The 18,956-nt window shown below is 41.7% G+C and overlaps 1 protein-coding gene across 1 annotated transcript in view; it reads right to left on the minus strand.

Annotated features, from left to right (window-relative positions):
* Positions 1 to 1,725: 1,725 nt before the first annotated feature.
* pnp4b (purine nucleoside phosphorylase 4b) overlaps positions 1,726 to 18,956 on the minus strand; it is a gene marked incomplete at both ends in the record, with an annotated part of 51,543 nt that continues 34,312 nt past the window's right edge. Inside the window, 4 exons of the mRNA XM_080425717.1 lie at positions 1,726 to 1,872; positions 2,417 to 2,496; positions 6,908 to 7,098; positions 10,458 to 10,633. Of these exons, the coding sequence (XP_080281843.1) occupies positions 1,726 to 1,872; positions 2,417 to 2,496; positions 6,908 to 7,098; positions 10,458 to 10,633 (594 nt within the window). The remainder of the gene's footprint in view (positions 1,873 to 2,416; positions 2,497 to 6,907; positions 7,099 to 10,457; positions 10,634 to 18,956) is intronic.

Genomic DNA, 18,956 nt, shown 5'->3' on the forward strand with positions numbered 1-18,956 from the left:
ATGCACTAAGGCTTAGTGCATAGAGGTCTTAGAGAGAGGTCTTAAAAGATATATCAAGTTTGCATACTAACACCAACTAATAACCATGTACACATTGAACTTGTGCGGAACTTAAACACGCACACGTGCATGTGCTCGCACACACACACACACACACACACACACACACACACACACACACACACACACACACACACACACACACACACACACACACACACACACACACACTACACTACACTAGTCTCGAGATCAGGTCTACATTCAGTTCAATGAATGGGCTAAAACATTGTGGAAACAATTCACAGATTAAAAATAAAAATAACAGCATTACAGAACCAACTTCATTGGGATGATATCAGTCTCGTTCTGCGAGGGTGGTTTCTAACCAAAGCTTGTACACCATATTTGGTTGTCTCACTGTGGATCATTATGCCAGGGAAAATAAATGGGGAGCAGCCCATTGATTATGGCGCGTATTACACGGCTACTTAACTCATTTCCTGCCATACACGCATAAAGTCGTTCTATCAAAAAAAATTGGCACGCGGTTTTGGGCACCGTAACACAGCTTTCGGATGATCTATCGTCACTCAGAGAAGAAGTATGTGGATGTGACATAATTCCAAAAAAATCCATCCCAAAATGGCGGATCGCGGTTGGAATGTTGGTTTTTTTGATTGATTGATTGATTGAATATTTTATTAGGCAAAAAATGTAAAACAGCACAGTTACATTTAAAATACTTTGTCTAACAGGTCCGTTCATGAAAGTCCTTGCGGAATTGTTTCCAATGAGGGCCTTGGTATTCAATTCATAGATACACAGATCCCTCCGCCTACGGGGACTATTTTTTTAGCTTTTTTTTGTAGACAATGTCGCTTCCATGGCGTTTCAAATATCATCGGATTAAGGTAATTACGCTGGCAAGGGGATAACAAACGATGTTTAATACCTTGGCGGGTGATGTGTTAATAAATACATTAATAAATTGTCCCAAAAGTAACACAACTAAGGATTTCATTGCTTACGCAACGCGGTCGCCTCGGGAAACAACGGGAAGTGTTGATACATTAGAATCAATGTTCAGTTATTGCATTGTCTAATTCCTCGCTTCAAATTTGTTCAAAAACATTCTTGAGAGCAATGTTTAGCTATAAATATCATCGTGTAATATCATCGTGTTTACATAGCTGTCATGTTGGCACAGATTGATATGAGCCAGGTGCTCCGAGTCTTTGATTAGTGAACAGTGGTCATTATACAAAACAGACCGCAGAATTCAGTAATTGACCAATCAGAATCAAGCGTTCAAACAAGCCGTGTAATAAAGGGGAAACAAATTGCCGCCGCGATGGTCCATTCCATAGTTGTGGGCAGTTGAATGAGGGGTGGTTTTCGCCCAAAACAACAGAAAGCAGAGAAAACAACATTTATTTTTAATTTTTTTAAGTGGACGTGCAGTTCTTTTTTTGCGATCCCGTGGTTTGCTGCTTCTCTGCCTCTGAGGGAGTCAGATGGTCACTCGCGGGTTGGCGAACAGTGCCATCTAGTGGAAAACCACTGAAAACACCAAAAGACGTCAAACCCGTCATTGGCAGTGAATGATTTAAAACAAAAATAAAAGGTTCGAGAACCACTGCCCCAGCATATTGGTTAGGCGGAGAACTCCCATCATCTGGCAATAGGCGAGACTGTACACACACATTGATATACCCCTGTCCTTTAGTTAGTGTTGATGCCCTGGTCGATGGGTGCGCAGCGTGAGATCAGTGTGTTGACCATCTTCTGCAGCATCTCAGCTCTCATCTTGCTGATCGAACAGATGTCCTCGTGGTTCGTCTTCTCCTCACGACTGTAGTCCAGAGAAACCTGAGACACATACCCACACACAAACAAAGCTTCGGTTAGACCAAGGGTTCCCAAACTTTTCAGGTTGTGACCCCCCAAAATAATCATATTTGAACTAACTGCCGGTGTCTGCCTACCCTAGAGCCTAGGTCTGCCTGACATTTCTTCTAGTTAAGGGGGAGTTTAGTTGAAAAGGCTTCAGAACACAGAGAGAAAAAAACCTGCCATGGCACACTGGAGTGGATTTTTCAGTTAAAACCTCTAATGACACGTTTGCAGGACCTTGATAAAGACTTTAATGTTTTATAAAACCAGCATGTCATGAAACCTTTAATAAAATGGAATTGAATTGACAAACACTGGTGCGGTTAAACCACGGCCCCTACATATCATATACATGCCGATAAATGTGTCACCAAAAATATAAAACTCATTCCTCATTACAGCTATTGACCGATATAATACATTATGATTAATCATCAAAGTATTTTAGTCTAGAAAAAGGTGATAGCCAATAGCATTTTAACGAGCTTGAAGGAAACATTATGTGAGATTTGAGACAGACCTTGTTGGTGATGAGAGAGAGACCAAACACTCTGAGTCCACAGTGTTTAGCTACTGTCACCTCTGGTACTGTGCTCATACCTGGAGGAGAGGAGAGGAATAGAGGGGAGGAGAGGAGAGGGGGAGGAGAGGAGAAGGGAAGGAGAGGAATAGAGGAGAAGAGACGGTGGAGGAGAGGAATAGAGGGGAGGAGAGGAATAGAGGAGAGGGGGGGAGAGGAGAGGAATAGAGGAGAGAAGGGGAGAGAGGAGAGGAATAGAGGAGAGGAGAGAGGTGAAAAGATGCTCATTAAAGATGAAATAGCGTAACAATAATGTTGTCTAAATGAAACAGTAAACAACATGACAACACTGATAGTTGAAGGATGTTCCTATATAGGGCTCTGGCTCCAGACAGGAGGGAGGGGAGGGGAGGGGAGGCAGGCCTTTGATTAAATGGTAATTATCTTGGTGAATTATACCCCCAGGGAGATGGAACTACGGTGTGCACGTGCGCGTAGTGTGTGTGTGTGTGTGTGTGTGTGTGTGTGTGTGTGTGTGTGTGTGTGTGTGTGTGTGTGTGTGTGTGTGTGTGTGTGTGTGTGCGCGTGCGTGGGTGCGTGCGTGTCTGTAGACGTGTGCTCATGCTTAGCGTCGTCATTACCAGTTCCCATATTGTATTTTTCCCGCGAATTGCGGTCGCGAGGTTCGATTCCCAGTGTTAATTTTTAATGGATAGCCCCAGGAGGCTGGTCAAAGCTATTATAGAGCATGCTATCTAGCCTACACGAACACACACACACACACACACAGTATGGTATCATCAGCAGGCTCACTGCTACTGCATGAACAGTTAGCATCATCATGATGTTATAGTCATTTAGCCTCAGGAAGGCATGTCATGCATACACCTGCAGAAACCTTGTATCTCCAGTATGTCAACTTTTTTTTTAACGTTTTTCTCGTAAATGAATGCCCTAGTTCAGGGGTTCTCACACCTTTTTGGTCCAGGTACCGCTTGGAGGGGAGATTTTTTTTCCTGGTACCCCCTCATCCTCGCAACACACTGATAAGCATATACTTACAACCACATGCATTTATATTGGAACTATTTGTATTAAACACGTTTCAATCAAAATCATTCAGACCTATTTCATAGTCATAAACAGAAACCACTACTACAATATGAATCATGTGCCAAAATAGTCATTTTATGTCTGGGGAAAGCTTCTGAACTTGTCGATCGGCTGTTTTCGGCGAAGATATTGAATGTAGATCGAAAACAGAATAAATACACTCTTATGGAGCCCTGTGGGCCTCCGCCCAACAGGGGTTTAAGTGGTTAAAATGATCCGTCACCCTGCCTTTTAATCCATTAAGACCGGTAAAGCCTCTGTGTCATTTGATATTTATTTGGCTCTTCAAAAATAGCAGATCTACAAGCTTATAGCGTGGCACTGAGCTTGTAGATCTGATTTTTTTTTAAAAACCATGAACATTTTTGCAAATCTTTGAATGTATAGTTTTTTAAAGCGAACATTTTAACTCAAATCGTTGCTTCTTGGGGATTCTACAAACGTCTTCTAAATCCTAACAGTTTTTTGAAAAAAATATCAGTGGTCCTCAAACTTTTTTCATGTCAAGGACCCCCAAAATGATATGTATTGGCCGCGGACCCCCATCTCAAAATATGTTGTTCCAGGGACCCCCCCAGAAGCACAGATTTGAGTAAAAAAAAATCGCTTAAAAAATATAGTTATATTTTATATTCACAGATTTGCACACACAGATTTTCGAGATGTTTCTAAAATAGCAGATCTACAAGCTCTAGTGACAAGGGATGCGTTCCCGGTCTTAATGGGTTAAAATGGTGTGACTGTTTGACACAGTGCTGAGGGGTCAGAGCAGAGGACCAATTAGTGTCCCAGTGGGGGACAGTTCACCTGCTGACCTGGTATAGCTATAGGATCATTAGCATGGCCACTGTACCGCCATCATTTATTTACCGCTGTCACCCCGGCTACCCAATTAACCACACACCACTAAACGACATGCATGTGTGAGAGAGACCGTGTGTGTGTGTGTGTGTGTGTGTGTGCGTGTGTGCGTGTGCGTGTGTGTGTGCGTGTGCGTGTGTGTGTGTGTGCGTGTGCGCGTGTGCGTGTGGGTGCGTGTGCGTGTTCAGCTTTCAGCTGCAGGTTTAAAAACACTGAATTATTTAGCTTATTTACAATATAAAACTTCAAAAGACCAGAATCGAAAATGTGCAATTTTCTATAGATACATTACATGTATGTGCGCAAGTGTGTGTGTGTGTTTGCGTGTGTGTGTGTGTGCGCGCGCGCGCGCGTGTGTGTGTGCATGCGTGAGTGCGCACACGAGAGAGAGAGAGAGAGAGAGAGAGATTAAAGTAACTGTTGTATTTTAATCACCCGTCAGCACTCTGCCTACAGAGTAATTACTGATGTAAGTCTTAAAACAACTCTCTGAGAGCCCAGAGATTTCATTTCTGTCCTACACAGTCCAATCCTCTGTGTCAATGTAACTCTGAGTGTACAAATGTAACCAAATGGACTTTGGGTCTGTCATTTGGTTCCATAACCTTTTGGGCCTGTAATGACCTGCCCAAAATAGGGATCAATTACGATTCGATTATTTTATTAAATCATAGATTATCCCCCCCAAAAAATTTAATGTTATAATCGATTCAATGGATTAGTGATTAAATTGATCGATTAAATGTATTAACTGTCGCTCCGATTTGGTTGGTAGAACCACAGCCTCTGATATGCAGCATGCTTTGCGCTGTGTGAGCTTGTAGATCTGCTATAGTATAAAAAAAAGGCCTTAACCACTTAAACCCTAGTTTCGTTCTTTATTAAATATCTTTGCTGAAAATAGCCAATCCACAAGCTGTCGCAAAGCTATTTTCTGCTGACGTTTTCCGAGTACGTATGGTGGGGTTTAAGTTGTTAACTCATTCCCTGCCTAGAACGTAAAAAAACGTAATTATATCCAATTACCAATTCTGCCAAGAACGTTTTTTTTTTTTTTTTTTTTTTCACCCAAAGACCAAGTAGATATGATTTTTCGAAGATCTAGACTCCTATCCACTTCCTTGTTAAAGGGATTGTAGGCGATTCAGAGATAAACAAAGAAAAAAATCCAGCAGTTCGTTTCCCCGACCACCAGGGGGTGTCGCACGGAGGACTTCCATAGAGTTAAGGAGACTTCTAAACCGTCCATGCCGAATATAGGTTACTTTATTCGGATACAATTCGCGGAACTGCCCGCCCCTGCCGGTTCTCTGAATTTTTATTTTTAAATAGGCTCTTTCATGACAAATTGACCACATATATGAAGTTAAACAACTAAATTCTATCCAAACGCTGTCTGAAAAGTAAATTATGTGCATCAAAAACGTAGTTTGAGAGCATTTTAAAACCGAAAGTAAAAAGTCCACACGGACACGGACGCGCACGGATGCGCACATGCGTGCGTTAATTTACGCACCGGATACCCGGATGTGTAACCTAAATAGTAGGCAAAATACGGATTTCAGAAAGAGGAGTGTTTTTCAATGCAGGAAAACACCCCAGCATCATTATATAGTGGCTGATAGAGGGGAAAAAATGCAAAATATATATATAGAGGTATTTTTCAAATATAGGCTTAATGTTGCCTACTATACCTTTAACTTAAAACTTACAAATTCTGTATCTGGCTCCTGAGTACTTTTTTTTTCAATTAAAAATCTCTGGCAGTGGGCAAACGCGGCCAGAAATAGTTCAGGCAGTGATGTGGTTAATATTATGTTAATAATAATAATAATAATAATCTAAATCTCCAACGTAACTAGCAACTAAAGCTGTCAAATAACTGTAGTGGAGTGAAAAGTATACAATATTTGCTACTGAGATGCAGCGACGTCAAGCTAAAGGACCTCAAATTTGTACTTAAAGTAAATACTAGGTAACTTTTTTAACAAAACTAAAGTTAAATTGTATATCCTTTGTGAGTGGCAAATGTTTCACAACACCCACTCCATGAATTTCACCCCCGAAAGCCTTTTCTGTTATAATTTCTATTGAAAAGTTGGCTCGGTGATCCTTTCCCGCGAAAATGACATCATCCGGCTTCCGGTTTCCTGTTTGGCCAGGAACTACCGCGCTAATAACAAAAAGGAATCTCACGCTGTTTTTAAGAGATTGTACGATTTGAAGATCGCAAAACAACAGAAAAATAAAACACAGCTCACGGTAACTATAGCTCCACTGGCTAAGAGAAACGATCCACAGATAGTATAAAACAATTAAAAGAACGCTTTTTGAAACGCTCCCGTCTTCCGGTGAAAACAAATGGAATTCTGGGTAACGGAGGAATAAACGAACCGCCTGCAGTGACGGTAATGACCAGCAGAGGCTGCTAAAAATCGATATTTGTGGACCTGCATTGTATAACTTTAAGTACAGTACTCGAGTAAATGTACTTGGTTTCTTTCCACTGATACTCACCCACAGAGTCACATCCTAGGATCTGCAGCATGCGGGCCTCGGCCACCGTCTCAAAGTTGGGTCCGCTCACCATGCAGTACACCCCCTCCCTGACGAAGTTGGTATAGCCCAGCTCCGCTATGATGTCCATGGCCAGCTTTCTCAGGTCTTTACTGTAGGCGTCTGACATGCAGGGGAACCGGATCCCAAACCTGACAAACACACACACACACACACACACACACACACACACACACACACACACACACACACACACACAGCACAGCAGTTGAATCTATACTACTATTACTGTTTTTAAAGGCATAGTTGTAACTTTGCCCTGTGTTTAACGAAACAATGAATACATTCTTTTTTTTACCCATAATTTCCCTATATACTAGCAGTAGTGTGGTGGTGGTTCCCTGGCATGGCCAGACTAATATCACTGCGTAGACATTAGTCTGGAATCTCTGTGTGGAGCCTGCATTTCCGAGGGGCAAATAAAAAAAAAATGCCTCTGGTGATAAACCCGCCCCATATTTGCATACTGAGCCCTGATTGGTCGCTCACAACTTCGGAGGGAGAGAAATCCAATATCTATTGAGAGGGGCCAGACCTAATCTGCAGAGGGAAATGTATTTTTTTTGCAATGGCAGATTTGTCTGGAACCAGGCTTGTGTTTACCTGCAGGAACACATTTTCTTCTCGCATGTATTTTGGTGTTTTCACTGTCACCAAAAAAACTGCCCCATCTACCAAAATAAAACACCATCTGCAGGTAAACACCACCACGCTACTCCTGTGGCTAATAAATGTTAGTATAGAAGGAAATGATTGGTTAAAAATATATATATATTTATTGTTTTGTAAAGTACCGTATGTAAACACAGGGCAAAGTTACATACTCGGTGGTTCTCAAACATTTTCACGTCAAGGACCCAACTTGATATGTCCTTGTTGATGTTACTATGTTGATTGTTCTGTGTTGTTGGATTGTTTTATGTAGTGTTACTGTTGTTGTTGTTGTGGTGGTGCTGTGCCCGATGACCAGAAGATTCATTTCATTGGAGCTTATAAAAAAGTTCAATAAAACATGTATTCGGCCAGACATCCGTTTAAAAAGATACTGTACCAAGGACCCCCATAAAAGAGGATTTGTGAACACAATTTTTTGTCAAATTATTCTTGAAACTGAGATAACAGCCAGCACACAGAAAATGTCCTTTTCACACTTTTATTTTACCTCTCCACGGACAGAGCGACAAATTATTTTTTGAAAATAGACGATCTACAAGCTCACAACGCATCACGATGCAACACACTGTGAGCTTGAGTGAGCTTGTACGGCTATATAATCAGCTATATCTGCTATGTTATTATAACGTAAATAGGGATCAAGTGTTTATTTTAAAGGACCATACTGGTGTCATTGTCTGTTCACAGCTTAAGACATACAGTACACAGCAAAATCCATGTGTGTCCATGCACACAGAAAATAATGGTTCTTTCAAAGGCTATATGGTTCCGCAAAGAACCATCAACTACTAAATAACCATTTGATCTAGTGAATGGTTCTTCATGTTCCTCATCTAGTTGTAGAGAACCTTTTTTTTGTCAAAGTTCTTTGAGGAACCTTTGGACTCTTAAACCATGTCAGACATTCCTCAAAAATAGCAGATCTACAAGCTCACAACGCGTCGCACCGTGGCTGGTTGTGAGCTTATAGATTTGCCATTGTCGACGAACACATTTCAGCCGGTTGATGAAGTTTATACGGTTTAAGCCGGGGTTTGGGTTCTTTATAGAACCATTCAAGTCTATGGTCTGAAAGGTTCTTTCAGAAGAACCAGTTTTGGTTCCAGTTGGCACCTTTGTTTTTCTGTCTGTACCTCAGAGAGTTACCAATGTAACCACATACACATTGAGACCATTGTCCTGCCAGTGTCATGTTTGTTTACGTATAATCCCTAATAGTTACCAAAACTATTAAAATGGAACCTGCCTGAATAAATGAGTCAGCTCAACGTAATTGCGTGGTTATTTAGTCATGCATGTTTGAATTTCTATTTTTGGCTACACTTTCCAAATCAATCCACACTTTGAGAATGCACAAATGCACCACAAAGGAAACAAACATAGTCAATATCGGGCTATGCCAGACCATCAGTATGGTTCCTTCAATCCGGAAACGCATATACAGTGTCATTTTGGATTTTTTGCTATAACCATTATTTTATACTTGACACAGTACCCCCAAAATTTTACTCAAATCTTGGATTCTGGGGGGTCCCTGGAACAATATATTTTCAGATGGGGGGGTCCGCGGCCAAATACATCATTTTGTAGAATCCCCAGAAGTAAAGATTTGAGTTACAAATGTTCGCTTTAAAATATATATATATTAAAAGATTTGCACACATTTTCACGATTTTTCAGCTTGTAGATCTGCTATTTTTGAACAGCCAAATAAATCTAAAATGCGTTCCCGGACTGTATCCTAGTATCCTTATTCTGGGGCTAACATTTGGTTAAGATAATCAGAAAAGCGTCAGAAAAAGCCCATCAGAAGTTCTGATGTAGTCATCACCTCCCTTTACGAAAAAAAATAAAAATAAAAAGCTTGGACGTCAGAAGCTTGTATAGCACTTAAAACTATTATGTAAAACTGTTAACAGTGGTTAACAGTTTTACAATGACATCTATTTGTTGGTTATTGATTTAGGATCATTCTGTTGCTCTCCATCCTGATCTCACAGAATGTAGTATACATTGCACGGACCCAGTGCACCTCATTCCGCGCATAGTCGCCTAGAAAACCCGAAAATCTGTGCATATGTACGGCGAGTCCCACGGTGGGCGTAACCAGTTGCAACCCGCAAAAACCCGGAAGCAGAGCAGTCCCCACAACAAAATTTACGATTCTGTGACATAACTCAAACGGCGCTGAGTAGGCTCAACGGAACGTCGCAACGTTCGGGACGGCAACTCGTTCGCTTTAGCTCACTCGGTGGTCCCTTACGTTGGCTCCAGTTCCCTTGAGGCTGCGCGCCTCCGAAATGGTTTAGTCACAATGGGGGAGATGCGAGGCGGCTATGCACGGATTTTCGGGTTTTCCAGTTGTCTATGCACGGAATGACACCTCTGTGCAATGTATACTAAGTCGTGTGAGATCGGGTTGTGCTCTCAGTGCTACCACATCCCTATACATTTCACTGTAAGGGTTTCTAGGAGAGATGAATAGGTGAATCTTGGTCCATCTGTTTTTCATTCATCTTTGTGTGCATGCATGAGTGTGCACAACAACGATCAGCATATTGGATCATTATTCTTTATTGAAAATACTCTACAGTACCCCTATTCAATCTATTGGGAAGCCAATTCCTTTATTCCGTTACATAGTGTGTGTAGAGGTAAGGAACAGAGATGTGTATGTATGCTGTAGGACATGATTTCATAAATCCTGTTCATTTAGGCATATGTATCCTCGCTTCGTTTGTCATATCTCCTCATCTCATGTTTTCCCTTCTCTCTCTCTCCTCTTTCTCTCCCTCTCCGGTGTACATATACATACCTTTCATCATTGGGTCCACAAAGTGGATGCTGTCCAGCAAAGCCAGGCAGGTTGATGTGGTCTTTGATGATCATGATGTCTCCCACTTTAAAGTCTGGACACAGGCCTCCAGAAGCGTTGGTCACGATCACCGTCTCCACACCCAGCAGTTTGAAGATACGCACTGGGAACGTCACCTACATAAAAAACATGTTATTTTTTTTGTACTTGCTAAAGAACAATTCTATTTACTGAATGGTTCTTCATGTTCCTCATATGGTTTAAAACTTTTTTTCTTTTTTTTTTAAGTTGAGGAACCACCTGTCTGCAATTGCAAATTGCAGACAGGTGTTCTTTCATGGCGGTTTTGAAGGGAGGGTATAGAGTAGTGTTGATTTTGGCAGCAAATTTTGATTCGGTTTTAGTCATAGTCCTTTGAATCAAATTCCATTTAGTTTAAGTCATATTTGATTCATCTGAAATGTTTTACTGTTAGTCTAGTTTTAGTTGACTAAATATCATAAGAATATAGTCGGCTAAATCTACAGTTGATTTAGTCGATTAAAATGTATCTTGGCGGTGCCTTGATGGCGTCGTAATGGCTGATGTTACACTTGGTTGCATGCTGAAAATAGCCGATCTATAAGCTCACAACGCGTCGCGCTACAACGCGTTGTGAGCTTGTAGATCGGCTATTTTCAGAGTGCAACACCCGAGCGCAACCAAACATAAAATGACTTGTCTTTTAGTTCTACTGGATCTCTGCTCTACTCATCCCTCACTAACATTGTAGTTGTTGATAAAATTGTCAAAATATTTAGTCTTAGTTTTAGTCATCATAACTTTTGTTTTGTTTTGTCAGTGAAAAAAAGGTAGTCGTCATAGTTTTTGTCGACAAAATCAACACTGGTAGGGAGTCGCACTTTTTGATGGTTCTTTGAGTTACCTTTAACCACTTAAACACCCGATACATCTAACAATCCAAGCGTCCCAATTTTGGGCATGTCTCAATAGGTGAACATTTGCCGAAACAAAAATCTACAAGATCGGCTATTTCTGCTATTTCTGAATGTGGGTAAGTGATATGTTTTGGTTAAAATAAGTGTTAAATAGCTCTATATTCTGATAGTACTCATTGCTATAGAGAGTTCGTTCAGTGACAGGAGTGTCCTTGTCTCTCCAGCTCTTTGGTAAACATAGCTTAAACACATTTTCTGGTCGGGATATCAACTGCATCCAATCAGGAGAGAGAACTCACGCTCAGGATACAGATTTTCAAACAATGAACAAAGTAAAGCACAGCAAGACGAGGCCAATATGAAGCAATGAGCCAGTAGAAATACTGATGAAAGGTATCTACATACAAATAGTCTGGCTGGTTAATGTCCGTAACATCGCGTACAGTATAACACTATACAAAGTATAACCTGCCGTATCAAATTACTTAACCCATTAAGACCAGGAAAGCATCTGTCATTTTATTTGAACCACTATTTGAACCACTATATGAACCATATATATATAATTATACTATATAAATTAGCAGATCTACAAGCTCGTAGCGCGGCACCTCTGCTATTTGTTTTAGAAAAATCGTGCAAATTTGTGCAAATCTTTGAATATGTTTTTTAAAGCAAAAATTTTTTACTCAAATCTTTGCTTCAGGGGATTCTACAAATGTCTTAAAAAAACAGTTTAAAAACAAAACAATTATGTTGCTATAATATCAGTGGTTCTCAAACTTTTTATTATGTCAAGGACCACCCATGTCAAGGACCATGTCAAGGACCACCCAATCCAGGGACCCCCAGAAGCAAAGATTTGAGTTAAAAATGTATATATATTCAAAGATTTGCATGCATTTTCACGATTTATTTTTCAAAAAAAATTGCAGATCTTCAAGCTCATAGCACGGCACTCGATGCTGCGCTATGAGCTTGTATATCTGCTATTTGTTTTATAGCCAAAGAAATCTACAATGACACAGATGCGTTCCCGGTCTTAATGGGTTAAACCTCTGATGTTTGTGGTGAGACGTTTCATCCTCAGCCTCTTCAGAAACTCCATAGCCACCAGCATTTGTTGACTTGACATTTTGGACTCATTTCCATATTGAGAGAATGCCGTCAGCAGTCGGCAGCAAATCGTCTCCATTGGGCGGAAACCTCATATGTCCAAAACTGTTACTTCACGCCACGTTTCAAATCCAGCTTGTGGATCTGCTACTTTTTGATGCTTTTGTGTGACACTGTAGTTTGATCAAGTAGGGCGTTAGTTTACGGGGAAAAAAAACCCACAAAAAGTTAAAATATGAAGATAAGAGGTTTCTGCAGGACGGCAACGAAATATAATGTTACAGTCGACACTGTCTCCCTCTCAGCTTTCAACCGCCTGTCTCTCCTTACGCTGTCTGCCTCGTAGCTTTCCTGTCTGTCTCTCCTACACTGTCTCCCTCTCAGCTTTCCTACTGTCTGTCTCTCCTACACTGTCTCCCTCTCAGCTTTCCTACTGTCTGTCTCTCCTACACTGTCTCCCTCACAGCTTTCCTATTGTCTGTCTCTCCTATACTGTCTCCCTCTCAGCTTTCCTGCTGTCTGTCTCTCCTACACTGTCTCCCTCTCAGCTTTCCTAACGTCTGTCTCTCCTACACTGTCTCTCTCTCAGCTTTCCTAACGTCTGTCTCTCCTACACTGTCTCCCTCTCAGCTTTCCTAACGTCTGTCTCTCCACTGTCTTCCTCTCAGCTTACCGTCACGTCTCTCCCACACTGTCTCTACTTTCCTACTGTCTGTCTCTCCTACACTGTCTCCCTCTCAGCTTTCCTACTGTCTGTCTCTCCTACACTGTCTGTCTCTCAGCTTCCCTACTGTCTGTCTCTCCTACACTGTCTCCTTCTCAGCTGTCGTACTGTCTGTCTTGTCTCTCCTACGCTGTCTCCCTCTCAGCTTTCCTACTGTCTGTCTCTCCTACACTGTCTCCCTCTCAGCAAAGAGAATAATAAGATAAATAAATAAATATTGCAGTGTTCAACATCATTGGGCTTCGAGGTTCAGTGCCTTTGGCAAGTTTGTCAGACACTGCAGACAACATTATAACAGGGGAGCAGAGACACAACATCAACCAGAGAGAGAGAGAGAGAGAGAGAGAGAGAGAGAGAGAGAGAGAGAGAGAGAGAGAGAGAGAGAGAGAGAGAGAGAGAGAGAGAGAGAGAGAGAGAGAGAGAGAGAGAGGGGGGGGCAATTTATGTAGCTGAAAATAGCTGATGTACAAGCTCACAAAGCGTTGCGGATGTGACGCGTTGTGAGCTTGTACATCAGCTATTTTCAACTCCTAAATCAGCTATTTTCAGCTATGTATATCAGCTATCACAGAGATAGAGAGAGAGAGAGAGAGAGAGAGAGAGAGAGAGAGAGAGAGAGAGAGAGAGAGAGAGAGAGACAGAGACAGACACAGAGACAGAGAGAGAGAAAAGAGGTTGCAGGAGATGGGAGTAAGGATGGGTGGAGGGGAGATGGGAGGCGCAAAAGAAACGGAGGGACAGGCAGCTCCTCCATGTGTCATTAGACATAATAAGAAAGAGACGTGTCTTCTCCACCTCCCAGCCAGCAGTGCTGTAACACACACGCACACACATGCACACATGCACGCACACACGCACGCACGCACACACACACACACACACACACACACACACACACACACACACACACACACACACACACACACACACACACACACACACACACACACACACACACACACACACACACACACACACACACAATGCTATGCCAGAATGTGTGTGTGGTGTGTGTGTGTGTGTGTGTGTGTGTGTGTGTGTGTGTGTGTGTGTGTGTGTGTGTGTGTGTGTGTGTGTGTGAGTGAGTGAGTGAGTGAGTGAGGGAGGGAGGGAGGGAGTGAGGGAGGGAGGGAGGGAGGAGAGAGAGAGAGAGAGAGAGAGAATGACTCATGGAAATGTAAATTCTTGTCAGCTTGTCGTCCAGGGGGGGGCTCTGTCACTCTCCTCCCTCCCTCCGTCCGTCCGTCCGTCCGTCCATCCATCCTCTGTCCTTGTTCAACCTCTTTCTCTCCAAGTCTTCCTCTGTATACTCTCTTTAGTGTCCTGCTGTTATGAATGAATTCTATACCATCTCTCTCTCTCTCTCTCTCTCTCTCTCTCTCTCTCTCTCTCTCTCTCTCTCTCTCTCTCTCTCTCTCTCTCTCTCAATCTCTCAATCTCTATCATGAGTTATACTTTGTTGTACAAAGGTTAAAAATAGCCAATGTACAAACTCACAATGCGTTGCATCCGCGTCACATTGTGAGCTTGTATATCGGCTATTCTGAGGGTGCGACGCCACACAAATTGGTCCTCTCTTTCGGACAATATCTCTGTTTATCTCCTCCTTGTCCATTCTGCTTCACGTTGCTGAGAAGGAAGACGATGATTCTAGTCATGACTCCATTCCAGCGGTTATGACTATAGTGTCGGGATTCCTTAGGATTTTAACAATTCAGATTCCTTAACGGTTCCCTTTAACGATAGGGGGTTTCGAATGGACCCTTACAGGTGTGTAACTATGATAGTGTACAAATAGAACCAAATGGACCCTTACGAGTCTGAAACTCTGAGAGTGTACAAATGGAACCAAATGGACCCTTACGTAACCAAATGGACCATTTGTACGCTCTAAGGGTTGTAGTGGTCCTTGAAATTAAAAAAGTTTGAGAACCACCGTGATTGTATATCACACTTGAAGTCCACATGCCAGCTCTGACGGTGTGATGCCGGTTCCGGAAACAGTTCCAAAATTTGATGGAACCGGACCCTTACGTAACCAAATGGACCATTTGTACACTCTAAGAGTTGTAGTGGTCCTTGAAATTAAAAAAGTTTGAGAACCACCGTGATTGTATATCAGACATGAAGTCCACATGCCAGCTCTGACGGTGTGATGCCGGTTCCGGAAACAGTTCCAAAATGTGATGAAACCGATTCCGGTTCCTCAGTGTTGGATGCGGTTCAGTATCCCAACCCTATATATGATGATATAGGCCTACTGTAGCTTAGCTTGGATTGCAGCTGTTCTATTCTGCGGTGCTTAATGTATAGACTCGCGTGAGGGTTTTGCTTGCCAAAAGGAACTGATCTTCAAGCTTACGCTTGTAGCGTCTAAATGAGCTTGTAGAGTTTAAATGAGGCTTTATCTTGTCATTGCAGAGCCGGCTAGCTGGCTGACAATGGAGCTAATTGCTAGCAGCGAAAGTCACAGAGACACCCGAGAGGCTGGGGAGGGGTACACCCCCGCATTCCTAAACCCCCCCACTTATACACACCCCCATTCCGAAAACCCCCCCCCCCACTCCTACACCCCCCCACTCCGAATTTTTTTTTCGGAATGGGGGGGTGTAGGAGTGGGGGGGTTTTGAAAATTTGAAATAAACCCTGCCATTCCGAAAAATAGATATAAAAAAAATATATATATATAATTTTTTTTTTTTTTTTTTTTTTTTGTGGGGCTCCCCCAAGTTTGGGAGCCCGGCAAAAAATATTTTTTTTTTTTTTTTTTTTTTTCAATAGAAAAAAAAAACGAGGAGGGAGTATTAATATATTAAAGTATTCTGGCGCAGCTGTTCACCTCCCCCCACCTGCGTGCCCCCCCCCCCCCCCCACCGGGACCCCCCCAGGACCCCCCCCCCAGGCCCAAGGTGTCACTCATAATAATTTTATATTTTGCGCTTTGACACAGAGCGGTTGAGATTTCATTAAGCCAGATCTTTGTCAATTTTACTTGAATTCTTATCATTTTAATGTTTATATGATCTGTAAAATGTAGATTTTCAATTTTCATTTGGTAGCAGTCATGCATTTATTGTAATTTATTATAATTTATTTCTTATTTTCTGTCATTTATTTCCACGCACGTAACATTATCTATCTGTCTGTCTGTCTGTCTGTCTGTCTGTCTGTCTGTCTGTCTGTCTGTCTGTCTGTCTGTCTGTCTGTCTGTCTGTCTGTCTATCTATCTATCGCGCTACAGAGCTCGTAGATTGGCTATTTTTTGGTGTCTGTCTGTCTGTCTGTCTGTCTGTCTGTCTGTCTGTCTGTCTGTCTGTCTGTGTGTGTGCGTGTCTGTCTGTGTGTGTGTGTGCGTGTGCGCACAGACAGACAGACAGACATCTTTCCTCTACAAATGAGACTAACAAGTAAGTCGAATCCCATGCTATGAGCTTGTAGATCTGCTGTTTTTGAAAGCATCAGAATCACGTGCGCGAGGAGGGAGCGCGCACGCGCGCAATATTAAAGTCTTCTGGCGCAGCTGTTCATCAGACCAAGACCACAACGTCATTTGTTATTACCATTCAGGTTCAGTCCATTAATATTGTATTCAGAATAATAAAAAAAATATTATTATCATGCTATTATCATTATTAATGCGCGCACGTTGATTGACGGGTCAGTAATCACGTAGGCCTACTCTCAGAGACGCTCACATGCTCAGGTTCCTCAGATGTTTTCTCGTTAATTAACCCACATCTCGTCACATCTCACATGAAGTAATATACGCATCAGTGGTGGAAAAAGTACTCAAATGTTTTACTTAAGTAAAACCTTTGAGTACTTTCTCCACCACTGTCCACTTCAGCCAGTTATGAAAGTAACTAACTACACTTTAGTCCTAGTAGTTAGGCTACTTTGCAGTTGCAGATGTCAACTATTAGCCATATTAACCACTCCAGACATATTTTATAGGCTTGAAAATAGCCGATCTACAAGCTCACAACTTGACAGACAGACAGACGTCTACCACCGATCTACCACAGCCTGGGTGTCTGTCTGTCTGTCTGTCTCAAAAGTCAGCGGCCATAATGCACAAACAAACACACGCAGTTAACCCTGACGTTACTTAAAACCGTCACTTTTGCCCATATATCTATCTATATATCTATCTATCTCTATCTATCGAGTTCATCTCGGAATTAAATGATTATATTATTATCTATAATATTATAATTATTATTAATCAGTACTGATAAATGTGCCACGTTTCTCTGAACCAACTAAGATCTAAATATCAATCTAGCAGCTAGGGGATACATTAATTCACGTTAATTTAGTCACTCTACCCAAATACGCTCTCTCTCTCTCTCTCTCTCTCTCTCTCTCTCTGTACAGACACATGCTCGCTCTACCCCAGTGCGCTCTCTCTCTCTGTAGAGACACACGCTCGCTCTACCCCAGTGCGCTCTCTCTCTCTGTAGAGACACACGCTCGCTCTACCCCAGTGCGCTCTCTCTCTCTGTAGAGACACATGCTCGCTCTACCCCAGTGCGCTCTCTCTCTCTGTAGAGACACATGCTCGCTCTACCCCAGTGCGCTCTCTCTCTCTGTAGAGACACATGCTCGCTCTACCCCCAGTGCGCTCTCTCTCTCTGTAGAGACACATGCTCGCTCTACCCCAGTGCGCTCTCTCTCTCTGTAGAGACACATGCTCTCTCTCTCTCTCTCTCTCTCTCTCTCTCTCTCTCTCTCTCTCTCTCTCTCTCTCTCTCTCTCTCTCTCTCTCTCTCTCTCTCTCTACTGGCCTTTTTTACTGACACACACAAACACACTGACAAATATAATAATAATAATAATAACAGTAATAATAGCATAATAGTAGTAGTAATAATAATAACTTAATACTATACTACTACTACTACTACTACTACTACTAATAATAATAATAATAATAACAGTAATAATAGCATAATAGTAGTAGTAATAATAACTTAATACTACTACTACTAATAATAATAATAATAATAATAATAATAATGACACTATGTTTTTTATTATTCTGAACACAACATTTATGGACTGAACAGAATGAGCTGAAAATATACTTTTATTCAAATAATTATTAACCCACCTCATACATGCATGCAAGTGTAGCAGGGCGGTATGAATAATTATATAATATAGCCAACACCTGGGGAGTAGCACCCCAGGAAATATTTATAATGTAAACCAACCACCTGAACATATATTACTCCTCACACAAGTTCGTTGTACAATTATAAAAAGGCAGAAAAGTAAAAAGTACAAAAAGCTTTATTGTAATAATGGTAACAGGGTAATCTCATCAATAATAAAAGTAACAAAACATTTAATAAGAAAAAAACAATCGGGCAATGCACTTAATAAAATCTATTTGCCTATAGGGCCAGTGCTGCATGTTATAATAGAATGCCGTCTGTAGGCCTACAATCTCATTAAAATAAACCAAACCAAAGAAACAACACTAAATAAACAATAACAAAATAAGCAATAACACTAAAACAAAATAAACAGGGAGGCTGGCTGTGAGCCTGAGAGTGTGGACCAATGCGTCAGAAAAGAATACGTTCACCCATATAAGGGCATAAGCTCAGCTGGAGGGGAACCTCAGAATGGATTATCAGTGTGAGAGGGTTCTTAATGCGTGGGTTATTGGAAACCCGCAAAGCAGCAGTGGAGTATCACGGTGCCCGAAAGGAC

Source organism: Gymnoscopelus braueri (assembly GCF_963280865.1).
Source record: "Gymnoscopelus braueri genome assembly, chromosome: 4".
In the NCBI taxonomy this organism is placed as follows: domain Eukaryota; kingdom Metazoa; phylum Chordata; class Actinopteri; order Myctophiformes; family Myctophidae; genus Gymnoscopelus; species Gymnoscopelus braueri.